Source organism: Bidens hawaiensis, unplaced genomic scaffold (genome assembly GCF_021521415.1).
Source record: "Bidens hawaiensis isolate Kalapana, Puna unplaced genomic scaffold, B.hawaiensis_p1.1 tig00000904_1, whole genome shotgun sequence".
NCBI classification, from domain to species: Eukaryota; Viridiplantae; Streptophyta; class Magnoliopsida; order Asterales; family Asteraceae; genus Bidens; species Bidens hawaiensis.
The window spans coordinates 4,546,245-4,573,282 of record NW_027491052.1 but is presented as its reverse complement, the minus strand read 5'-3'; the positions used below and the strand labels follow the sequence as shown (position 1 = coordinate 4,573,282).

General features: G+C 34.3%; 2 protein-coding genes and 1 pseudogene across 3 annotated transcripts; all 3 read left to right on the top strand.

The window, feature by feature from the left end:
* Positions 1–4,798: 4,798 nt before the first annotated feature.
* On the top strand, positions 4,799–5,209 carry LOC143546175 (uncharacterized). The gene has a single exon (XM_077037895.1). It carries the CDS (start codon positions 4,799–4,801, stop codon positions 5,207–5,209), a length of 411 nt encoding a protein of 136 aa, XP_076894010.1.
* A 6,787-nt stretch (positions 5,210–11,996) lies between these two features.
* LOC143545713 (protein PIN-LIKES 2-like) lies at positions 11,997–15,188 on the top strand (annotated as a pseudogene). Its single transcript, XR_013137479.1, has 3 exons — positions 11,997–12,103; positions 12,886–13,876; positions 14,852–15,188. The product of XR_013137479.1 is annotated as a protein PIN-LIKES 2-like (transcript).
* An 8,281-nt stretch (positions 15,189–23,469) lies between these two features.
* Positions 23,470–26,808, top strand: LOC143545702 (uncharacterized). Its single transcript, XM_077037541.1, has 7 exons — positions 23,470–23,586; positions 24,429–24,595; positions 24,670–24,852; positions 25,211–25,252; positions 25,342–25,422; positions 25,998–26,078; positions 26,459–26,808. The coding sequence occupies exons 1-7, from the start codon at positions 23,505–23,507 to the stop codon at positions 26,522–26,524; spliced, it is 702 nt and encodes a 233-aa protein (XP_076893656.1). The 5' UTR covers positions 23,470–23,504; the 3' UTR covers positions 26,525–26,808.
* The last annotated feature ends 230 nt before the right edge of the window (positions 26,809–27,038 follow it).

The window sequence follows — 27,038 nt, the reverse complement described above, 5'->3', positions numbered from 1 at the left end:
GGTATTCTATTTTAACATAATATACATGTGCTAATAGTACCCACCTCCAATCACTCAACTTCAGCTCCATCTTGGATGCCTAGTTGCCTACATTCCAAGAACTCGATACCACAAACATGCTACTTCGTTGGCACTTTGTCCTCTTTGGATCCTAGGTATCTAAATGTATATAATGATTGATACTCTTTGTTTGTAGCACGCTCTATCTTTATTACTGCTCTATTAGTAATCAAATTACTGAATTTGGTGCTTAAACTTTAAGATTACGGTTGGAAGATAAATAAAAGAACAATATTATTTCATAAATTGATCATGTCACATTGTCATCAAATTATCTGGTAAAAGGTATTTACCAAAAACACTAATGTTTCTTTAGTAAATGTTTGCTTTTACCTAATTTAAATGATATTATTTTGTTCTAGTTATACCATTGTTTCTGGGTATTTACATATCTCCCCTTCTTAAGGGGTAAGCCTTAAAATAAATTACATATTTTCCCTTTCTAAACCACATATATTATATATTTATTCATTTCATTTAAATTAATTAATTAAATTACTTTTTTACCCTTAATGACCAAACTAAAAGACTATTTACATACATCCCTTCCTAAAACATCAATACATATCTCCCAAATTTCAACGTAAGCCAAGTCGGTGCTAAGGTTAGCTGTGTTTACGGTTCGGTTTTAAACCATCCAAACTGGACATCTTCGATTTGGTCTTATGGTCTGTGAATGAGATGCAAATCTATTATTGATAGTTCAAGCAAATAATTTTGGTAATTCTTAAAAATAATTCATATTAGTTTATTTTCTTTAAGCATGTTAATTAATGTCTACTACATATATTTTTTACTGGTCTGTAGCTCTCAAGAACTATACCCAGTTTGTTGTCATATTTGCTTCTTTTATGAAATAATGGACTATAATATTTATTACATAAATAAACAACAAATAAAATAAAAATTGACAGTCATACCACCTTCGACCATCACTGCCGGAATACCTTAGACCTGCCGGAAAGCTTACAAGGTCGTCGGAATACCAGAATCAAAACCAGCGTGTCCAAGCCACCACATTCTTCTCTCGGCTGGAATTGCGGGGTTCGCCAGATATGTGTATTCCGCCGGAAAGTTCCTCGGGTCCACCTTCGACCATCAAGGTTTGTAGACTGTAATTGCTTCCGGTGTTAGCCTGGATCCATCTTCTTCATTGTGTGGCGGCGGACTTGTGACTTGCAGGTCTCCAGATATGCGAGGGTAGTCTGTTTAAGGTTGCTGGCCTCTTGGCTTAAATAGTTAATTAAAAAGGGAAATATGTAATTATAATTTAATATTGGGGAAATATGTAATTAAGAGGTTTAAAAAAGGAATATATGTAAAAATCCCTTGATTCTAATATTCTGGCAACATGCTTAAGAGAAATGCTATACCACAAGGTTCCGTTTTTAAATCTTATTATTAACATCAAGAATCCAGATTTTTGCAGGTTGAAGCTGGTGTGGGATATATGGAAAGTTGAGGGGAGCATAAAAACTTTTCAGAACTTGCTTCTGTGTGAGAAAAAACTGGTGCCATTAAAGGTTATGCAAGTATAAACACTAAGTGTGTGTTTGACTTTTATTGTCAATTCTTGAAATATTTGACTTATTTGCCTGGTGTAGCAGATGCTCTCATTTTGTTTCCGTGTTTAACGCAATGCGTGCCGAGACGATAGGATCCATGAAGCCAAGACGAGACGTGAAGAGGCATTTATCACATACGTAAGATGTTAGTTTTTACAAAAGTTTTATAAAATTACTTCTACATCATATTTTGTGCATTTTAAATAGTTAACATCAAAATTCAATCAATGTAACAGGTAGTAAAGTTAGAAATCACCACATTAAATATTACATCATAAACTAGCTAATTCCGAGTTCGTCAATGCTCGAGCTCGACTCATTTAAAGCCCTGTATTTAAATTTTGAACACGACTTGTGGGTAGTTTTCTAGCTCAAACTCGGCTCTGGCTAGACTCGTTTATTACTTGTTAATTATTTTATGGATTAATTTATGTATACGTATCTATAGTTATACTTATATATATAGTTCTAGTTATTATGTAATAACATAATATTATTTAGTTATTTTTAGCATAATATTATATATCATAATGTTTACTATACAAATATAAATTTTATTTATTAAATAAAAGTCGTATAAATAACTGGCTCGTTTAGCAAACTTATTGTTAGGCTCAAGCTTGTTTAAGCACAGCTCGATTCAAGCTTTTAAAGAGGCGATCAAAAGTAACATACGAGCAAGTTGGCTCATTTACACCCCTAATTAATACAAGAATATTTTGTGCCAATTAAATATATAGTATACTAGCTTTAGAAACCCGTGTATTGCACGGTATAAGTTAATGTATAAATTACAATGAATAATTTAATACAAATAAAATAAAAGATAATTAATGTAAAAAATGTATTGCAAATATAGTTGCTTTATATCATCAAAAGTATTTGAATTTTAAATCGAGAATGGGTTGTTCTATCATCGGTATACAATAATGAAATACCACTGGAAGCAACATTTAAAACAATGAGGCCTTTAGATCTAAAAGATGTAGTTAAAGTCTTTCACAAAAATGTTTTTCACTCCATACCATAAACCCTAAACCATAAACCAAAAAAGCCACCATATTTTTCTTTTTGAATAGCTTTAGTCTTGTACTAAATATAAAATGTGGAAAATTTGTATGATTTTTAAGACTTATTAAACATTGGATATTTGTAAAAAGTAAACAAAATTATTATAGTTTTCTTCAATACGAAGATGTCTCAAAAATTAAATGTTAGTGTACTATTTAAACACAAAATCTTTTATATACATTTTAATTTAAAGAAAATATTTTTATGACGCGTAATTATTTCATATATTAATATTTTTTTATATTAAGTATACTTACAATAATTTATAGCATTAATAATTCAATCAATAGAGATTGACCAATTAATACGGTATGATGAATTTATAATCAATACTATATTTAGAACCAAGATTATGTTTTTTTCTTTTCCATCAATAGAAGAGAAGTGATTTTGGCAGGAATTTGATAGTTAGGATTAACCTCAGAATGTCATGTATCCAGATTATTTTCTTTTTTTAGTATAGGTAGATGTATTTAAAGTGTATAAACAAATGTTGATTTTAAAAATGTTAAGTATTATAAGTTGATTTCTATACCAAAGAGGAACACCCTCTTCTTCTTTAGATGCGGTTTCTTTTGGTTTTAAAAAAATATCTTAGTAGATTGAAAACGACAAGCTTTAAATTACAATTTTTGTCCTTTCGAATTAGCTAAATTATGGAATGGGTCCTTTTCGAAAATGAGTTTCACTTTTTATCCTTTATTCGCATGTTTCGCTCGGTTTTGTCCTTTTACACTAATGGTCATCCACATTCTCTGTCAAGTCTCCTCATGTGTTGTGCACATGAGGCGTCGCGACCATCTGTTGCTGTCGGCCATCGTCACCAATAGAGGAGCAACACTCGACCCTCTTTCAATTCTCCGGGGCTTAAACCAAGCCATGGAATTCGAACCCACTCGACCTAAATCCTGAATTTCCAATTGAACACTTGAAACTAGGATTGCGATATACATCTAAAATCCACCTCATCGATTGGATTTTATGGAAGCAAAAGAAAGGGAAGAGCAAGTTGGGGAACCACGATTCTTCCCCCTTCAGTTACTAAACAATCAGATTTAGGCTAAACAATCTGATTTAGCCTAAACACCATAAAAATCGCCATCAACGAGAGAGGAGAAAGGTTGATAAGACTAACAGATTCTGGCAATGTGATGGGTTAGATCAATGGGGATGAAGGATGGCGGCGGTGGTGATGGCTTTGACTGACGATGGCGATCGGTAGTGGTGGTGACAAGTTCTCAAAAGTATGGTTGTGTGTTTTTATCCTATTGCAGCGATTGTTTTCACAAATATGAGCCTCCATTTTCAACAAAATTGATTTTTAATCATTCAAAGATCTGTGGTTACTATATGCTGCTTATGTGCACGGCACATGAGGAGACTTAACAGAGAATGCAAATGACCGTTGGTGTAAAGGACAAAAACCAAGCGAAACATGCGAATAAAAGATAAAAGGTGAAACTCATTTTCGGAAAAAACCCATTTCATAATTTAGCTAATTCAAAAGGACAAAAATTGTAATTTTTTCTAAACATAATTAAAAATAATAATAGTAGACTCCGGCTTCAGTTTGTTCAGTTTCAAAGGAGAGTCGAATTCTATTATGCATAAAAAATAATAGAAATATGAATATAGTGTGAACGTGTGATAGTGGCTACTGGCTAGTTCTTCATAATTCATATAGTAGCTGAACTCCGTTAGTTATCAAACCCGAATCTATTTGTTTTCTCAAGTGATAGAAGCAAAGCCACATAAACACCTAAAGGTCCTGTGATCGAGTATCGGGAAGTAAAAAAAAAATTACCTTTAAAGAAAATATAACTGTTTTCTACTTATCCTTATGTTGCAAAGAATAGTAAGTTACAAGTAGGATATTTTGTTAAGCAAAATTTCACACGTAACTTGTCATCATGAATTGAATGCAACTTGCCTTTTAACTTGCACGTTGCTCCCTTAAGGATTTGCACCTTTTACACTTTTTAACCATAATTCTTTCGTCATCTATAAGAAGAATAAACTTAGCCGACACTCAATCCCTAAACCCCACAACTTTCCTTTTATATACACCACAACCCCTCCATAACAAAAACATCACACTTCCAATGAAACCAATATCTTGGTCCAATCCCATCCTTTCTAGTCCCATCCACCACCACCACCGCCATTGTCGTCGTTTGCAAACGATTGTTTTCAGCCGCATTACGGCTAAATCTTACGGAGGGACCAATGATGGAGGGAATGTTGTGGATGAAAATATGATTGTGTTAAGAATGCGAATACAGGAGGCGGAGATGGGAGGTTTGCCGCCAGTGATATCGGAGAATTGGATGGAGTGGGAGAAGAAATATTATGAGGATTATGTTAGAGATGTATGTGAAGCCATGAGGATGTTACAAATGTGTTTGATGAACACTAGGCCAAGTTTGGCTCTTGGGACATTGGCACTTTTGATGTTGAGTGTGCCTTTATCCGCTAGTATTGTCATCTACAATTTTATAAGGCTGTTTAATTAATTAGTTTGTTTATTTAAGTTGCAATCAATCTTATATATAACTAGTTTTTTTACCCGGCGTCGAATAACACATCGGATAGGTCGAATATGTTTATGTCACGTTGCAGTTGTGCATTACTGTGGGTCCGGTTAATTAACATATAAAAAATTAAAATATAAAAAAACGACATTAGTTCGATCGGTAAAACCCTGAGCGTTGTCGATATTGGGCGCAGCAATAATGAGTCGGTAAAATTCGGGTGTTGGTAAAACCTAAGTGTTCCCGGGCATTGCGACAGTGAGTTGACGCAAATTCTGTTGTTTTGGTTACGTTTGTTATGATACCGGAAGTAAACGAAAAGGTTGGTAAACCCGGGCGTCAGTAAAAACCTAAAGTTGTCCATCTTGAGCGTTTCATCAGTAAGTTGAGACGAATAACCTTTTAATTGTCAAATTTAAAAAAAAAAAACAAAATTAGGTGAACCGTTTTGGTGCCGCCACTTGGCCCAATAAAGGCTTTGCGGCACCAAAGTTACAAGTTATATATATGTATAATGTCGGGTCTTTTATATATAAAAAAGAAGCAAAATGATGACGGAGTAGCGCATTGGATAACATATTTAACAGATTAGAACAACCGACAGTTTATTGACACGGTTATAGGTTATCCGCTCTCTTTCTTCTAGCCTTTTTTTTCCAAAACATTTATGGATGATATATGTATTAGTATGCTTATGGACTATACTTTTAGGATGTTAGTTGATTTGGAAGCTATAGGAGGAAAATGAGCACTCATGGGTACTACTCATGCACTGTCCAATCATATACTGTTATTTTATTTCTACCTTTAAGTACCCACAAACCTCAAAATAACTAGAAACACCTACCCACAAGTACCCTAAAACTTTTTTTTGTTAAAATTTAAAAATAAAAAAACAATTAAATGTAATTAAAATTAAAATTTCATTAAAAATAAAAATATTACATAATTGAAAACCGGAAAAATAAAATATAACGATCAAAACCAAAAAAGTTAAAACACGAACATCTAAACTAGATGATCCTTTGGCTAATTATATTTTTCCGCAATTTCTCGTTTGCGGGTAATAGCAATTTTCTTCACTTCGGCATCTAGATGATCGTGTGGCCAAGTATATGCCTTCGTCCTCTAGATGAATATCACGAGATCATCGTTTGAGACATATGCCGTTGGGGGTTTGAGTGAATAGTAATGGTGAATGTTGAGTGATAAAAATGATGAAATGTTTGAGTTAATAAAAATGGTGAAAAGTTAGTGGGGGGTGTGTGTGTGTGTGTGTGTGTGTGTGTGTGGGAGATTTCAAATGAAAACTCCTTTGAGTTTTAAAAACTCGAAAGAATTCAGTGTAACGATTTTTTTTCGAATTTTTTTACACATGCGTAATATATGTAAGTTACATACACGTAAAAAAATTACAGAATTTTTTACACACCGAGCCGACATTTTACACATGTGTAACGGACGTAAAAGTTAGTGTAACCACTTGCATCTTTATTCTCACTCCTAATTAAATGTGTGGCCTAGAATTGAAGTTCTTAAGTTCTTAAAACTCAACATGGTTCTCAAAAGATCCCTCCCCTCTATATATATGTGTGTGTGTGTGTGTGTGTGTGTGTGTGTGGATTGGTGGATTGGAATATGTGGTTGAGATTAGATCTGGCAAAAAAGTCAAAGTAGGAGAGAGAATAAATATGTAAGTGGTTACACTAACTTTTACGTCCGTTACACATGTGTAAAAAGTCGACTCGGTGCGTAAAAAATTGTGTAATTTTTTTAAGTGTATGTAAGTTACATATATTACGCATGTGTAAAAAAATTCGAAAAAAAAATCATTACACTGAGTTCTTTCGAGTTCTTAAAACTCAAAGAGGTTCTTAATTGAAATCTCTCCTATATATATATATATATAGGGGATGGATCTTGTGAGAAGTGATTTTATAGCGAGAAGTGCGAGAAGTTAATCATAACTATTGATGATGATTGATCTATGGTCTACAATCAAAATGGTAATAGTGTAATTATGAGTTTCAACATCTTAATGAAAATTAATGAAGTTTCAAACAAAAAGGGTATGTTGGTATTTTGTTTTGTAAAAGCCACATTTATAACTTACATTTTATTATTACATTCATAAATTTTAACTACATCATCTCTCAAATAAAATATTCTAATAATTTAAGCTCGCAAGAAGTTATCACAACCTGCAAAAAAGAAAAAAAAATTATATAATTAATATTATTAAAACTTTTTATTACCAAATAAATTCGTGAGTTTCACCATATGTTTTCTAGTTTATACAAGCTAACACGTTCTTCAATGTTCATAAAAAAGCGTTGACCAACAATATGTTAAAGTTACATTATTTAGGAATTAATTTGTTCACAATTAATTAATTTACTAATTAAATTCATAATTTAAAAATGATTATGTTAAAAGTAATTATTATTTTGTTAGTGTAAGTGGTATTTCAAATTGTGTATGTTATTTTTTTCGTGCGTAGGTTCATTTATGTACTACGTAGGTTCATACATATATTGTATTTGTGGTATTTTGAATTGTGAAAGTGTAATTTTTATCGTGTAGGTTCATTTATGTAATATGTAAATTCATATATGTACCGTGTAGGTGGTATTTCGAATAGTGTAGTTCTAATTTTTATCGTGTGTACTTTGTAGGTTCATATATGTACTTTATATGTGGTATTTTTGAATTATGTATGTGTATCATTTATCACGTGTAGGTTCATTTAAGTAATGTGTAGGTTCATATATGTACTGTGTAGGTGATACTTTGAATTGTGTATGTGTAATTATTTTATTGTGTGTTGGTTCAACTATGTATTGTGTAGGTGGTATTTTGAAGTGTGTGTGTATAATTAATATAAAAATCTTGAAATTAAAAATAAAATAAAAAAAGATGTAGATTTGTTTGTTGATAAACTGTAAATAAGATGTAAATAGGTTTATATGTAGGATATGATGTATGACATGTAAGATGTGTTGCTTAATGTATATGATATGCTTTATGATGTGTAGGATATATTGTTAAGATTGATGTGTAGCATGTATTTTTAATGTGTAGAATATGTTGTATTATGTGTATAGAATATGTTATTTGTATTGACGTGTAGTGTGTATTTTTAATGTCTCGGGATAATTATTATGAATGAGTTGTTTTAATATAAAAAAACTGAATTTGTGAAAAGAACTTCGAAATAATAAAAAATTAACCGTCAATATAATATAAAAAATGATAAAAAGAAAATCATGTTTGAAACTCCTAACTTATTGATTAGTTACTAAAAACAAATCATGAAAATTTTACTAATATGTCATAGTAATTAATTAAACATAAAATAAAAAGGAAATTATATGATTGGCTAGAAGGACTTCTCACACTTCTCACGATAAGAAAACTTCTGAAATGAACCTAATCATATATATATATATATACAATAAATTGAGTATTAATGAATGTTTTAATTTCTTCAAAAATCTCCAACGGTCATATAAACACAGTAAACCTTTGCCACAAATTGTAATTTGGCAAACTACCTACATAGTTAGGGGTGGGTTTATCATATGATAAACTACCCATGAACCTTACCCACACTAATGCCCCTTCCTCTCTAAGTATGTGAATACAATTTACGTGAAATTTGATCATTTCTTTTATAGTTTTATTATCGATTTTCTTTAATTTTCTTCCTTTGATATTTTACTAGATATATCTCCCAATGGAATTGAGATTGCTTTATCTTACAGGGTAAAGTTAAGATGTAAAGGGAGAAAAAATAAGAAGTGTGAGAAAGATTTGTGGTCACACAAAAACCCTTTAAAAAAATCATAACTCAATATATAAATAAAAAACAAAAAAAATTAAAAAACCAAAATGTTTATCCCGTCATTCCTGTTAAAAAAAGACAAAAAGACACAATGCCGAAAATGAAAAAAAACACAATGATAAACCAAAAAAGACACAATAGATCGCAAAATATAACATAATGACGAACAAAATATGACACAATGTTGAGTAATATAATACAATATCAAGAAAAAAAAGACATAATGTCAAGAAAAAAAGCACAATCAATGACGAAAATAAACACAAAACAAAATGATAAACAAAAAGACACAATGATCTTTTTCACTCAGCATTGTGTCTTTTTTGATTTTTTTTTTCTGAGAACGAGAAAGGCGGTGAAAACATTTTGTGTTTTTTACATTTTCTGTTTTTGTATTAAATTTGAGTTATGATTTTTTTATTAATTTTTCTTTATTTTTATGCGTTTATTTTGCTACAAATCCTTTCTTATTTTTGTCCCTCTCTGTAGAATAGCTTGACTCTTATCTTATATAAACTATTAAACTATTGATAACTTACAAATTTTTAATAAACTAATTTAAACATTCAAGTCGTAATAAGCATTCAAACTAAATGTCTACTTTCTCTACATTTTATCTACTTACTCTCTACTAAGCTTGACTATTAGACCATCCACAGTGGGTATTATAGAGGCGGATAAAGCCCTACACCACCCCCGAACATTATAACGGTGTGAATGGGCATGAACGTTTCTACAATAATGTTATGTATAGCTTGAAGTGATAACGATTGAAGGGACACGTTAGGGGACATTAACCATTAAATATGTTTTTGACTAAAGGAGTGCTGATAATATGACGGAAAATGTTTCTTAATGGGCATTAGCTATTAAGTATGATTTGGGCCTAACCTACATGAAGAAACTATAAAATGTTCTTTTTTATGTTGCATATAAAACAATTAGACTTTCGAACACATGAAAAGTTTCCAGATAGAGCACAGTAAGCCTAAAAAAAGTGACCTATACATATTGCATACACATGAAGTGTTAGTGATCCTAGATAAGCCCAACTAACCCAATCAAGTAGCCCGTTTAAATGCCCAACAAGTAGACATAACTAGATATAAGTCGGAGAGTGAAGGGAAAATGTTATGACGAATATGATGTTAGTGTATGGTCTTCTTTTCCCATCCTCTACTCTATAACTCTGTAATTTCTCATCTCCTTCTTAATTGTATTTTTTTTTTGTAATCAATTTCTCAATTAATACAATATATAGATTAAATATCAATTCGAATGGTTTGATTTGTTGTGAAATTATCCATTCACTTCATGAAGTGCATTTTCAAACCAAATATTTAATTATATTTATTCTTGTGTTTGATATTTAAATGCAAGCTATTGAAATTAAGAAAGAAAATACTGTTCGTTATTTAAACTGAAATAAAAAAAAATACTATTTGGTTGATGTTTCCCTTTTCGTTTTCATATTATCGCCTTTTCAAATAAAGAAAAGAAAGTTTAGGTAAGTATTAGTGTATTACTATTATGGCCAAATGTTTATGGTTGTTATTTGATATTTACCATCAGCCATCCAAGAATAAAACCGACACGATTATTGTTATTATTATTTGATACGCAAATAGTTACCTTCTTTTGAAATTTAAGCCCATGAAATTATTCTATCTTCTAGGAATTTATATATTCTTCAACAAATCACATGTACTGATGTACGTAACCTATTTCAGTCATTGCTTTTGTTACTTTTGTCAAATAGCCGGCTTACCCCAAAGGCGTCTTTACAATGACAAATGACAGACATCTGTCATCCATGTATCATTACAGAAAAACAAATAAAAAATTAAATACTTGACGTAAACTTCAAAACAAAATATATCTTATCATAAGACTTATTAAATTTCAAATACAATACAAAACAGTAAGGTTTTAGCATGTAATATATAATCTTTTTGAAAAATACGTCGTGGTTAGGTTAACTTGTTTGATTAGATTGACCATGAATCGAATGACTTAATTAAACAGGTGGAATTGCTAACACTTTTACCCACTTAAACTATTTTTAAAGCCTATCAACCTGATCAGTATGTTTGGAAGCTGAATACTGTCGACAACATGATACTTGGAAAATTTAGATAAAAGGATTAAAAAATCGCCTTCGGATTACATGATTCCCATACATTAGAGGTGAAATCCCAACTGGTTAACCAAAACTGGAACTGAACCAAAACCTATTAGTAACCTTAGGTAGTTAGGTTAGGAACTGCTTAGTGATTTTCACATAGAAAGTGGTAAACCAAACGCAATAAATTAATTTCAATAAGTTAATTATGTTAACTAGTCATTAACCTAACTTGTCAAATAGGTTAGAGTTTTTCCACTCAAAAACCAATTAAAAACCCAAACCAGCTATTGAAATGAACCGGTTGTGACCGCCCGAAAATATACATGTTCAATTAATAAACAAAAAAACCCACAAAACCGATTAACCGGTAGTCAGAACTTTACCATACATGATTCAACAACATAAATATCTTTACCATACATCCTAGATAAAAATGGATAGTGACATGACACATCTTAAATCACAAAATGTATCATTCCAAAAAGGACATCTTACTACACATATACCTTTTGTAGGGTCCAACCTAAACCCACCCCTACACAGTTTGTTTGGCCCCTATTTGTCTTTTTCCCAATCCATCACCTTCACACCCCCCATAAATTATTACTATTACTATTATTATATCCAATTGACTTAAGCCTTGTGGCATCAATAATTTCTCCACAACCAATAATAATAATAATAATCTTCCTTCAAGCATCTCCACCTGCAAATCCCATGTGCATGTTCTCTGATCCCAATAATTACTTAAATATTCTCTCTTTTTCATAACCTTGCATCTCACTGTTGTTCAATTTGTGATGGGTTTGTTTGAATCAGATGTTCAATTTGGTCAACAAGAACTCATACATGCTGTTGTTCCATTATTGAAGCTACTATGTCTTACTGTAATCGGTATTCTTCTCGCACACCCACTGAAGAAACACTAAGTGACCCGGTGCAGATTATAGATAATCTGGGGGTTAAGTAATGTTTCCCACGAGAATGAGGTCCAACAGAGACAGTTGTTCTTCACGGGACCTGCAAAACAAACACCGTAAGCTCGTCACTGAGAAGGGGGGGTTCCTCCTTGTGACCACCCTCCGGCATGAGAATCAGACTAGATTGCTCTGAATATAAGTGTATATTAAGAGATTGCTAGATAACAGGATAGCAGATGATCTTACCATTCCAAGATGTTGGAGTATTTATAGCCGAAGGTAGGTTTCCTAGAAGGTACAGCCGGCTGAATAGTGACAAACAGTACTAGAGGGTGCTCCTCCTCGTACTGTTGTCGGTGAGCTGTCACCCTGTGATTGGCTCATGGGCTGTTCTGGTCAGATCGTCTGTCATATCCATACCTTGGTAGGTATAGTACAAAAGATCTTTCAGAATCATACGGACTGGCTCATTTAGGCGGGATTGTTCCCGCCTTGCTCATTCCTTCATGTGACTACTGAAGTAGCTAGTGTCTTGTGCGTGTGGCCCTGCTGTCTGCGGGTAGCCTTCCCTGATGGCTTGTATCCGCAACTGCGGGAACAGGCGGGGTACTTCACCATTGGGAGGCTTTCCCTGCGTGTACAGCTTGCGTACTGCGCGTAAGGTTCTCTGAGCGTGGTGGGTCCTGCGGGAGCAGATGGCCTTTGCGCAGACGTCCCTGTTCAAGGTGAGTCTTGCGGGACCAACTGGGCTCTGCTGGGACCTACCTCTTCACCCACGAACACAAATCGTCCCAAAATCGACTTTCAAGCTCCTTAGCAAGCTTGTGTTTGCTCTGTTCTTGCCCTGCACAATCTTTATCCATCTGGGTCAATCAGTTTCCGTACAGAATCTAGCTTTATGGTGGTTTATACCTGTAAACGTCATAATCAGTACGGTAATCGATTGTCTTTTGGGGTTATTAGTGGCGGTTATTTGCCGCCCGCCGCCCGAGTTTTTCCGATTCACTGTTATTGTCACGGGGTTCGGGAACACGGGTAATTTTATTTTAGCGATTGTTGGTTCGGTTTGTCATAGTGGTGACACGTCGTTCGGTCCCGACTGTCATACAGCCGGGACCGCCTACGTGTCATTAGCACAATGGGTATCCGTGCTTTTAGTTTATACTTTGGTTTACCATATGATGGAGCCGCCTATGGAATATTATGAGGTTGTGGAAGAAGACGAGGTGAGATTGAGATCGTTCACGAGAATGAGAATTTACCCGTGAACGATCTCAGCAGGCCACTACTACATGAAGCAGAGTGGCCTGGGATGGATGATAAAGAAACTGTACATTGCAAACCCCGTTTATTGCACGGGTTTTTGCAAGTGTGTCAGACTTTTCGGAGTCTTCTTTGCAAGACCCTGATTTGTTACAAGATGGGCATGAGCGCCCGCGAAGCCCTAAATCGATTAGGTGTTTAGCCGAGCCGAGGATGGTTAGGAAGATAAGAATTGTAGCTGAGCAAACACCGGTTCGTCATATTCTTCAACCGCCAACGATTGCGACTCTTCTCGCTTTAGTAATTGGAATGATTCCGTTTTTGAAGTCTATTGTGTACGGTGATGACGCGCCACTAGCATTCTTGACCGATAGTCTAGACATAGTGGCTGGAGCCATGGTGCCTTCGGTTATGTTGGTTCTTGGTGGGATGATGGCCGAGGGTCCTAACGAGTCTAGGCTTGGGATGCGGACCACAATCGGGATTCTAGTCGCGAGGTGAAGAAACACTAAGTGACCCCGGGCAGATTATGGATAATCTGGGGGCTAAGTAATGTTTCCCACGAGGGTTAGGTCCGGCAAAGATGGATGTTCTTCAGATGACCTGCAAAACAGACACCGTGAGCTCGTCACTGAGAAGGGGGGTTTCTCCTTGTGACCACCCTCCGGCGTGAGAATCAGACTAGATTGCTCTGAATATAAGTGTATATTGAGAGAAATAGCTAGTGAAAGTAAGATACAAGATAATAATACCGTTCCAAGGTGTTGGAGTATTTATAGTCGAAGGTAGGTTTCCAAGCAGGTACAGCCAGCTGTATAATATTCCTGTTCTACCAACTGTGGGCTACGCACGTGCCATGCCAGTGGTTGGTGGGTAGGCAGCGGCTGATAGTGTGTACTGTTCCTTTTCCGCCGGCTGTGTACTATTCCTTTTCCACCAACTGCAGGCTATGTGCGTGCCACGACCAGGGTTGGTGAGTAGGCAGCGGCTAATAGTGACAAACAGTACTAGAGCGTGCTCCTCCTCGTACTGTTGTCGGTGAGCTGTCACCCTGTGATTGGTTCATGGGCTGCTTTGGTCAGATCTTGTCTATTTTGTCCATACCTTGGCAGGTATAGTACAAAAGATCTTCCAGAAGCGTACGGACTGGCTCATTTGGGCGGGAGTATTCCCACCTTGCTCATTCCTTCAGGTGACACTGAGTTATTGAGAGTTAGTGCCTTGTGCGTGTAGCCTTGCTATTAGTGCGGGTAGCCTTCCCTGATGGCTTGTATCCGCAGCTGCGGGAACAGGCGGAGTACTTCACCATTGGGAGGCTTTTCCTGCGGGAACAGCTGGCGTACTGCGCGTAAGGTCTTCATCTCTGAGCATGGTGGGTCCTGCGGAACCAGTTGGTCCTTGCGCAGACGTCCCTCTTCAAGGTGAGTCTTGCGGGTCCAACTGGGCTCTGCTGGGACCTACCTCTTCACGAGGCTATTGGTGCTTCCGATGCTAGGGATCGTGGTCGTGATGTTAGCTGATAAAATGAACTTGTTGATTCAAGGCGATCGGATGTTCAGTTTGTGCTTTTGTTGCAGTACACGACACCTAGCGCGATCTTGTTTGGGGCTATCGCTAGTTTGAGGGGATACGCGGTTAGTGAAGCCTCGGCGCTCTTGTTCTGGCAGCACATTGGTGCACTATTTTCGCTTTCGATGTATTCGATAATATACTTCAAGTTGTTGCTTATGTATGTATGATTCATGATTTGGACACATGAAAATTGTTCTTAAATTTTCATTAAAAATGTTGCATTGGTAAAATTGTACACATTGCATTGCATTGCATTGCATTGCATTGCATTGCATTGCATTGCATTGGTAGGTCGGTGTCCACACTCCATTGTGGATCTGGGAATGTTTTACGAGAGGTGTATATCATGCATCGTTCACTTGTACACTGCTATGATCTCTAAAGAAAAACTTTAGAGCTATTGACATGTGCAAAAAAACATTTCTAACATATATTTATGTTATGTATATCTGTGTCATTATTTTAAAAGGGTAAAGCCCTAAATTATAAAAATCATTTTATAATAAATTTAATTACGGGAAATACGGTCCTATATTTTTCTCTTTTAAAACCACAACATATATAGGTTTCAACAACTATTTTCTACTCAAAACGTCTAACCATGTTATATATTTTTTGAACAATAGATAACTTTACAACCAATATTAAAATTTCAATTTGTAGATGTGTGCCTTGTACCGTCCCGAGTTCTTGATCATCATCCACATTGATGTCCGTGAACATTAATCAGACAACGTCAATTCCTCACATGTCATGCTCAAGAGCTTCTATAGATTTTATCTAATCTTCAACATCAACTATGCTAAACGAAATTTATCCATGTGCTTGATACTCAATAATTCACCGTTACACTGTTTTTCCTCCTTTCTAAACTGTCTCCCACTTTTCTCGATTCCTTGCAAAAGAGTCAAAGACTCCTTGTACTCGTGAATTTCTGATTGTAAATGTGCATTTGTGATGGCAATTGGGATTTCTCACCATGGAACCATTTGTATTTCAATGTGGAGCTTATGGTTTTGCACTTTTATGAGTTATTGGTGAAAGTGAATACTACACTGAATATGATCACTATGAATTATTATTAATGTTAGTTGTGGAGGGTAATAGATGGGCTACAAAACTTTTTTTGGTAGCTCATGGAGGACTATACAGGCAGATACTGTTTGGATTTAGTCGGTTCGAATTCCATATACACGTTTAGCTAAACAGCCATGCTCATGTCAACCCAATGGGCACGTGTTAATCATTATTTTATGAAATAACTGAATGTTTAATTTTGATTAAGAAATTGAATGCAACCATGCTAGTCTATAGTGACACTAGCCAAGATATCTGCTATATGGCTATATGTTATCTGTACAAGTTCTCTATTTCAGTTAGCCGTATGCAACTGTATTTACTATTGTTTTAAAAGTATTAACGTATCTTATTCGTTTTGTATTTTGAAAAAAAAAAGGTTGAAAACAATCGTGATTTTTAGTTAATGCTTTTAGAAAATGAGAGACAAATTTATGGAATGATGATTTTTAGTTAAACTATATGAATAAACATAGAGAATGAGATGTGAATGGTCTTACCTATAACCGTTAAATAATATATCTTATTTAGTTATAACTCTTAAATAATATATCTTATTATTATTAAAAGATTTAGTTTACGTTGTAAATAAGCTATAAGCTACGGAGTATAAGACATTTAATTAAATAGAAACTATAACTTCAAATGCAGTACATTTTACATAGTTTACAGTACGATATTTTTATTTTTTTTTAAATTAGAATTGAGTCACTACAACGAAACGTACACGTGTTAGTATCATTTTGGTCATATCACGTATTTATTTATTAAAAATTTTCTTTCAGTTGTTATAGCGTGTGTTGGTACCGTACCAATACCATAACAAACCTAATCTACATCAACCGAATTCCCGCCGCAACGCAAAAATTGAAATAACTAGTTTATAAAAAACTGCCCTAGCGCTTGCGTTAGGCTAGTGATGTTTGGTTGTTTGTACGCGCGCTTCAGTAGCAAGCCAACGCGAATTCGGTCGATATCGGGTTACGTAACCGTAATAAACAAAAAAAATTAATTCGCCACCTAGATACATTAATAAACATATTTTAAAAAAATGAGACCATGCATTCAGGTGGAAAACTCTAGGGGACTTACCCAGCGCTTGTGTTAGGCTAGTGATGTTTGGCTGTTTGTACACGCGCTTCAGTAGCAAGCCAACGCGAATTCGGTCGGTATCAGGTTACGTAACCGTAGTAAACAAAAAAAATTAATTCGCCACCTAGATATATTAATAAACATATTTTAAAAAAATGAGACCATGCATTGAGGTGGAAAACTGTGACATTTGAGTCAAAACAACGTACACCTCAGTGCGTATTTATCGATTAAACAAATAAACGTTTTTTACGTAACGAACGAACGATTAACCGAACGGGTCGGGTTATGACCCAGATATCCCGGGGGGGGGGGGGGGGGGGGGCATCTATAAATGATATACGTTTAATATAAGCTAATATACTAGTATTATGGCCTTAGTTCCATAGCAAACAGGTTAAACGAAAACATGCTCGTTTAACTACCCGCTATAGATTTAAACGCGAAAGATAATTACAAACCAAGCATTGTATCATCCGTTAAGCCGAAAAAGACTTACCAAACACTTACTTGAAATGTTTTAAGCGATCCGTGAAAATATTTTCGATTTTTACAAACGTGTAATATGTTTTTATAAAATTACACAAAACTAGCCGAAAAACACTCGTTTTCGCACTGTTTGTCGCACCCGATACGTTTTTCGCGCCAAAAAACGAGCCCTATGCAAATTTGGACTTGGGCTTTCGTGTTTGGGCTTGAAAAATCAAATTTTTGGGCCAAAATGGGGCCCAAGGGGAGGCCCATCCCTTGCGGCCGCCATTTACATATTATTATTATTATTATTATTATTATTTAGTAGGTTTAATATATAATAACTTCATAGATATTTTAAGACCAGAATTCTCCAAAAAATTAACAAGGCATATGATGTTCTTCAGCTCAACCCCAAAAACTCTAAGTAAGATTACTAAACTCATCATTTTTAACTAGTTTTAATGATGTTTAATACCATATAAACATGAATTAATTGCCAAAAATCATTCATAACCATGTAAAACTCCTAAAAATGGTCCATAAACATGTTTTGATCATACACATGTTAAGAAACCTGGTTTGATAGTTTTTTTTTTGTAACACCCCGGCTTAAGCGGAAACGCCCGAGTGTGACGTACAGGTTGCTCAAACACACGTGGCACTATTAAGTGACCATAATAACATTAATTCATTTAATAAGCCAAGTAACACAAGTTCGAAAGTAACAATACAAGTTCAAACCAAAACATAATCATAACAATAGTTCTTTTATTGAAATACCCTAAGTAATCTAAGTGTCTTCAATACTTCAACCTCTAATCACGGTACCTGTAACATATGTATAAAATATGGTCAGCTATAAATATAGTTGGTGAGTTTCCACAGTACGTACATAAAAACCATACAATTCATAGACATGTGATAAACGAGCAAGTAAGTCCTTTCCAGTTGGTACAACCAACGTACTTGGATAATCGCGCAAGTAAGGTCCTTTCCAATTGGTAACAACCAACGTACTTGGATAATGAGGCCCTTTTCCACTCGATACAAACGGACCAGAGTGCAAAGGGGGGCGTATGATCATACTTAATGAGACTTCCCAATCATGCAAGTAATATTCGTGCAAGTAATACAAGTAACACACAAGTCCATATATGAATTGTAGTTTTGTAATAGAAGAAACAATGCTTGAATTTTTATAAGGATACATATGCTACCCCAAAACATTAAAACATTAAAAAAGGGGTGGTGAAAAACTCACCTTAGTAGTTGTGGTGAAAAAGGAATAAGAATAACTTGAAGGCGTCAAAGGAAATCGAAGCGGTTAATCCGTACGAACTATAAATAAGAATAAACACGACTTTTAACGGCTATTCTAACGGGATTCTAAAGTTGATTAATTGCACGAGTAATTTTTAGAATTTAGTTATTATTTTAAAATTTTATTACGAATCTTATGGCTCTTACATTATTATATTATTATTTATGTTTTAACGACGACTTGGTTATTAGTATAATTTAAGCACTTTAATGGCGAGAAAACAAAGTTTATATGTTCAAAAAGCTTGAACTATTGTTTACAAGTCGAAAATATAATTGTTGCTTTAACAAAACGATTTTTAGAGAATTAAAGTTTACTTTGCGATTATTACACGATTTTTAATAACGACTTATGAAAACAAGAAACTTGATTTTTATATGTAAAATGGTGAGATATATTTTATAGTTAATTTACATAATTTTTATTTAATTTAAAAAGGTTTTTATAAATTTATTATGATTTTTAAACGATTAAAATCGTTAATTGATTAAACTGAATTAATTAATAATAATAAAAAGAAAAAGCATATGTCGGACCCGGGTTTCGAACCCGAGTCTCGGTGATACGGGTTTATAGTGTTAACCAACTGGTCTGGGTCTTCTATTCGTTAAGGTTATGGTTTCCATTCTTTAAATATAGTAACAGTTTAAATGATTTTGATAATAATGTTGATAATAGTTATTGGACCAAAACAAAAACGCATGACCCGGGTTTCAAACCCGGGTCTCATGGTTATGATGTACATGTTTAACCAGTTGGACTACAAGATCAATTCATCTTGGGTATAAGAAAATATATATATATGTAGTATTTCAGATTCATCTTCTTCATCATAAGAACATGAACCCTAATATTTCAATTGAGGAATCTGTTTCATGTTCGTTTCAATTAGTTTAGGGGTTTTGTTTATTGGTGTAACGACATTAAAAAGCATATATCAATTACCTTTAGATGTTAAGATTTGGCCGAAACCCAGTTGCCGAAAAAGAATTTTATAAGAATTCCCAATTACAGATTACTCGGTGTATTAGAGGGGGATTGAGAGGAATGAGCGAGTTGTAATGAAGCTTGGGCATCTATTTATACTCCGGGGTGGAGCGTATACGCGATATTTGCATAAATGGTGAATCCGTGATTTCCGGCGACGATTACGGGGTGTTTTACGGCAAGGAATCACAATTAATTAGTTGGTTATTGCTTAATATTGACGGAGAATCATTTTTATAAAAACAAATTCGAGTTAAAAACGCGTTTAAGGGTGTAACGGCTTCCTCCGGCGCCGGATTCCGGCCACCGGAGGTTCGCCGGAAAATCGGGACAGGGGGGACGGGAGGGGCTGGGTAAGGTTTATTATTTTAATATAATTTGAATTAAAAATGTTACACTATTAGTCCCTGAAGTTTAAAGAATCTTTAAATGATAATATAAATATCTTTTAAGTTAAATAAAGTTTTCAAGTTTACATTTTAACCCAAACTTTATAATTAAATTATAAAGTTTTCGGTTTTGGATTATTTACGCGTTTTACTCGCGTGGCTCGATTAACGTTAAGGTTTGGAAATTTATAAACAACGAACAACGAATAATGAACATTAAATGTCGGGAATCACTTTATTAAAATATATTTAATACATCGAAACGACCCAACGGGTCGGGTTTACAAATACAAATCCGAATCAAAAATTGACGAATGTCACATATTTGGTCATAAACACGGATAAGAGGGTTGAAACGGCATTTTTACGGTTAAAAAGTTCGGTTTTGTACCATAACCGAAACCCTAAGTTAAGGGGCTGTTTGGTTGATGAAACTTGCTTGGTGTACCTAGCCTGCATATATGCACAAGAGCTTGAAAACTTGATTAGAAAGGCGGAAACGAACCAAACCCGCTAAGGTAATACCGAAACACTCGTTTACGGGCTGTTTAGGTTAAGGTTGTTATGTGCATATTTTTAGGTCTTGAAATTTTTCAGGGACATCAGGGACCATATTGTTGAGTCCCTATTCAAATTTGACAATTTTTCGACCATCCGATAATATTTGGCGAATTTATTAATGAATTGGGATGATTAATTGGGAAAAACAGTTAAAATACTTGAAAAATTATGAAATTTGGTTGGGAACTCAGAATTGGTATATTTTGATCACATATGAAATTTGGGATCATTTGGAAAAGTTTAGGGGTGTTTTGTGCATATGCATTCGTATGAATTTTTATAGCCGAATTTGAGCCGAAAAGAGTATTTAACAAGCTTTTTACATTATGGAATTGACACAAATGATTTTGGGATATAAATTTAACATCCAGGAATTTTGTGGAATTTTTGGAAATCGTTTGGGATAAACGGACAATTTTCAGGCTAAATATATCAGGTAAAACGAATTTTTATAAATTAATAAATTAGTAAATAATTCCATAAATATTTTTATAAAAATCTAAATATTTTAATTGATAAGTGGCTAAATTTTCATAGTTTAATGATTAACGGTTAATTAATTATGCTAATTTGAAAATCTAAACAAATTCAATTTTGATAAAAACCGGCAAGTTCGCGATTAACGTACCTGCGGAAATATCAGAACACCAAGAGTGATCAAAAAACATATTTTTGGATTAATTAAGTAAAAACGAACTTTTTATGAGAAACCTGAACAATCTGGATAGATTGTGCGCGTTTCTTCTCAAATCAAACTGAATAAACGGAAACGGGCCCCGTAGCTAATCCGGGACCCCAACGTATGATCTTTCTTTATAACTTAATCATTTTATCGACCAACACATTTACCCAAACTTACTTCCCCACAACTGTTTTCTGAACGCATAAACGAACAACTTGCCCCAGTTGGGAAAAAGGGGAAACTGAGCCAAGTTTGGTTTTAAGTATTAGACAATGAACAACATCACAACCTAAGCCTATTGACACTTTCTGGGCGTTCCAGCTATACCCAGATTAGACATACAGCCCAGTTTAGTATTGAGATTATAATAATATTAAAATATTAATATTATTATAATATTGATTATAGGAACTAGTGATAGCGAATCAAACAAACCGTGAGCTGACACAATGCTAATTATCTACTAAACAGTGAGTTTCATGACCCCACTTTCTGAACTGTTTTACGAACTTTTGGGGCGAAAAGCATGTTTGATTACGTATACATATCTGAAACTTGTAATGATGTGAATTATCTAAGTGCTAACACACGAAAGTCCCCACGATCATAGTGATTAACTTCGATCCGGTGGCTTGTGAATAGTATTATTGGTTTGACAAACCCAAAATCGGACTGGTTGCCGTGTCACATAGCGTCGTTTGCACATGACCATATTTATACAAACAGGCTATGTAGTGTTAGACATAGCTACCGGGGCATGTTGTGGGCGGAATGGGAGCCACAATGGTTGATTGAGCGTGGGAAATGGATGCACGCAGCACATACAGTCAAGGCTTCACTGTAGCTTAGCATAATTACATCATCTACATACATACATATTTATATCATAGTTACAAGTGTTAACTTGTGAATATTCATAACTGTTTTTTTGAAACTCGTGAAACTCACCAACTCCAGTAGTTGACCCATTTTTAAACTGCTTTTCAGGATTACCAAAGTTTGAGTAAAATGATTTCGTGCTATTTATCGTGGAACATGCTTGGTGCTATGTGAACAGACACATGGTTATTAATATGAATAAAATAGTTTAACGAACATGTTTTGTTGTAACACCTAGTTTGTAAACAAAGATGGACCAATGTAATATAATGTAAATTAGTTTGTAATGTTTCTTTATAAACAATGTTGTTGATACCAGAGGTGTCTGTTACATTCCCGTTTACGCTTCCGCATTGTGATAGTCGGGGTGTGCAAAAATTGACGTGAATATGTTATAATAGCGGCACTTGTATAGCTTATGATAACAAAAAAATAACATATGCAAAATGATGTTTATATGATTGGTAAAACATGAACGTTGCGGCGACGCGAATTCGATAGGTATCGAATAGGTTCGTTCCGGTATCAGAAATAAACCCAGATCTGAATTTCGATACATTAGCATACTTAAAACAATAAAATAACAAAAAAGAAAAAAAAGAAACCAGAAAAATGTTCAAAGAAAAAGGGTTTTCACATAACCCAAAAAAATTATCAAAAAATTGTTAGAGAAGAGTGCTGAAGTTGCATAATTGATTAATAGCCAACATGCCAAGGTATCACAATTGATTAATTGTCAAAATGATTTATATAAAAATAAACTAAACTAATAAAATATCTAAAAATAAACTTTTATGACACCAAACTTCTCAATTATACTAATTAAATAATCGTAAACCGAAAACAACCAGTCTTGATTTAGGTTAGAATAGAGTGACGTGCCCTGCAACAAGCCAAGAACCTACTACAGGTACCAAATATGCCATAGAGTAAAAAGAACAGGTACCTTAATCCAATTCTTTGATTTAGAAAAACAATAATAATAATAATAATAATAGTCATCGATGGACTCTAGATTCAAGTGAAGGCGCATAACCACCACAATAACAATGGTGAACTTGGTTCCCGCCGTTTTGGTGTTTCATGTCTTAATGAGTTACCAGTCAATTGATGTGATTGGACGCAATTTGAGTGATGAAATTCGAGAAGCGGAGCTGAAGATCGTAACCTTAGGTAGTCAATCTCTTTGGTGGATTTATTATTATTATTATTATTGCTAATGCTAATTTAGTATGAGGTTATGATCTAATTGTCATTCTTAATCGATGATTTAACTTGGTTTTCGAGAATTGGAGTACATCATATCATAAAAATTGGACAGATGTTATTAGCAGGGTTGTAGTCGAATCAAGCTGAGCCAGAGAGAGCTCGAGGTTGACTCATTTACTTTATCGAGCTGAATTATTTTTTAAAGTAGTTTTATTTGTTATATTTCTTTTGCAGATATTGGTATATAAAAGATGAAAATATAGTTTTTAACATACATTTTATATAATATTTATATACTAGAAAATTTGTAACATTATATGTTTTTTTTATTCTTTTCTTTTATGATGTTTTAAACATCGAGTGGCATAATATATGGATTATTTTTATTTTTTCCTATTTTGGTATGCTAAATATTGGATTTAATTTAAACGAGCCGAGCCAAGACCATGCCACAAGCCAAGCTGACCCTGGCTCGAGCTCAGCTCATTACGAATCAAGCGGAGCCGGCTCGGTTAGATTCGAGCTTGTTTGAGCGAGCCGCAAACTTTTTGAATAGCTCTATGCAAAGGACCCACAAATGATTAATGGAGATCGATCCAATTGAAATTTTATATGTAAATTTTAAAATTTATAAAAGTTTACATATGTACTTTGTAGTTAAAAACAATGAGAACAAAATTCAAACATTAACGTATTAGTTCATGGGCCGATATTGACCGATTAGGTGAAATCGCATCGGAAGAGTACCCATTAATCGGCGCCTAATAACGATTTTTACAACGATGAAATAAGTTTTTTTTATCCAGAATCTGTTCTTGAGGAAAGCATTTCGATAGTAGATTCCAAAAACATGTATATCAAGGAAACTGAGAACCTTGTGAAAAAGTTAACCAATGAATCTGATCATCTGCAATCTGTTTTGCTAACTATGAAGAATGATTCAAATGAAAGGCTGAATGGACTGGAAGAAGAGGTTTACTTTATTTCTTCTACGCAATTTTTGATTTGCAACGATTGCAAGTAACATAGCTGTTTGTTTGTTGTCAGGTTCGAATTCTTTGGGGTACTGCAAGGAGAAACAATTTTGAGCTTCACAGCTTGGAGTCGAAAGCACAAGATGTTGAAAAAAGGCTGGAAGTCATCAAATCAAGGGTTGAAATGATGAGTGAAATTGTGAATCAACAGTGGATTCAAATTCAACATCTTGAACAGGCTCTTCTAATTGCACAAGTATGTTTAACATTCTTCTATAGTTCTATAATATTAATATTAGTTCTTTTATAGTAGTTGGTTTAAAAGTAACAAGTTCTGTTAAGTTTAGGTAAAATGACAAAAATGCCCTCTAACTTGAAAAAAAAACAAAAAATACGAGTAGTTATGTAAATTATGTAGCAAACCAAGTTAGAGGGCATTTTTGTCATTTTACCTAAATTTAACATAAATTACTCCTAAACCCCAAACCTGTTGCATATTGAAATCACAAACCTCAAACTTGCTACTTTTAAACCTTAGTACCCAAAGTTGTTACTCGGGCTAAACCGTAAGGACATTTGTGTAATTAACTTTGCAATGCATTTTCTGATTACAGAAGGGAAGTGAAGAGATAGTTAGCAGGTGCTCCTTTCTAAAGGTATACATTATTATTATCTTATGTTATTATATTTTGTGTGCATAAAATATTTAGAAAAACTTGGAGTAATCATTATTATTGGTTTTCAGTTTTTGAAAAGAGCATTTGTTAATAAGTGTCCGGAAATACTAGAAGCAACTTGGTCAAAGATTAAACAAAATCATCACCAGGTACTTTCTAATCACAATTTCTGTTTGTTTCATACCATTTTCATTTTATGGAAATCACAATTGATAGCCGAAAGACATCATGTGGTGGCGTTGATAGCCGAAAGACAAGGGTACGTGCACCAATCGGCCAGTGTGCCGATGATTGGGTGTTAAGTGCCTTATGTCCAAGGCTTGATGCAAAACTACTATCGAGCCGGGGGTCTCACCGGAAGCAGCCTCTCTATTCCTACGGGGTAGAGGTAAGGTTGTCTACATCTTACCCTCCTCAGACCCTACCATAGCTTTGCTATTGGTGGGATTACTGAGTACGATGATGATGATGATGATGATGGAAATCACAATTGGTTTTTAATTTTCATTTCATAAATCAAATAGCTAGTAATATTGTTAAATGACAATTAAGAAAATAAAGTTAGTAATATTGTGAATTTATGATAGCTTAAGATGTGTAGAGGTTTAATTTTCATTTTATGATTGCATTTTGTGAATTTACCCTTGCTTTTAGTTGGACAATGAGCATAAAGTTAGTAATATTGTTAAATGACAATTAAGAAAATAAAATTTTGTGTTTACAGCTGCAAGGGTTTGTTAAGAAGGAAATGCAAAAAGGGAAATACACTGCTGCTTTAGCTAACAAAGAAGTAGTCTTTTTTTTGGTAAGTTCCTGTCCTTTTATTAACAAGTAATTTTAACCTTAACCACCCCTCGTAGGGGTGTGCACGAAACCGAACCGAAATCGGAAAAACCAAAAAAACCAAACCGAAACACTGAACCGAATTAGAAACAGACGGTTCGGTTTTGGACTTTAGTAAAAACCGAATACTGGTTTTGGTTTGGTTTTGTGTTTTGTATTTTGTGAAGAACCGAAAAAACAAAACTGAACCAAACCGAATCGAAATAACCAAAAAGAACAAAAAAAGAAGAAAGAGAAAACCGTAATAACCAAACCTTAACCATTAAAACCGAACTTGAGTCCATGCGTACAAAACTAAAATAAATAAATGAAAACAAAAATCATGAATTTTGTGCATTGCAGGCGTCTGCTTTAATCACCTTTCCAGCTTTAAGCCTGGGGGTGTTTCTGTTAAACAACTTTTGCTAGCAAAGGGGAAGTTTGAACCACTACCACGAGCGAGGTCAACACCTTCATTTACCAAGTGATTCCAGCATTTCATTACCATGCTTTATACAAAATGTTTGCTGGTAACTACATAAAATTTACGTTGTGTTTCTGATATGCCACTTAGTTACAAAAGGTACATTTGGCAGCTATTGTTTGATAGTTATAGTGACATACAAAAGAAGTAGTATCTAGTTACACAAAAAATAGATGGCACTTGCTATCGCCTGATGATTACATTCTTCTTATCGTTGCTTTTGCCATGATGATCCTTTCTTTCTTATCTTCTTGGCGGGTATTGATTGGTATATAAGAGTATAAGGTTTTCAACTTTGCGGGATTGTATGTTATAAGTGCCCGGCTACATGGTTATCTACATTTCGGGAATAGCATAATTTAGTTGCATAGCAATATAAGTACATAAGTTCGGTTCGTTCTCTATAATAGCCAATGTGTGTAAAGAAACGAAAAAGATGTTGACATTCCTAACACATTA

Coding starts and splice junctions, on each gene's coding strand:
- LOC143545702 (XM_077037541.1), top strand. CDS start 23,505: ATGAGTTACCAGTCAATTGATGTGATTGGACGCAATTTGAGTGATGAA. Junction 23,587..24,428: donor GCTGAAGATCGTAACCTTAG/GTAGTCAATCTC, acceptor TTTTTTATCCAG/AATCTGTTCTTGAGGAAAGC. Junction 26,079..26,458: donor AAGAAGTAGTCTTTTTTTTG/GTAAGTTCCTGT, acceptor TGTGCATTGCAG/GCGTCTGCTTTAATCACCTT.
- LOC143546175 (XM_077037895.1), top strand. CDS start 4,799: ATGAAACCAATATCTTGGTCCAATCCCATCCTTTCTAGTCCCATCCAC.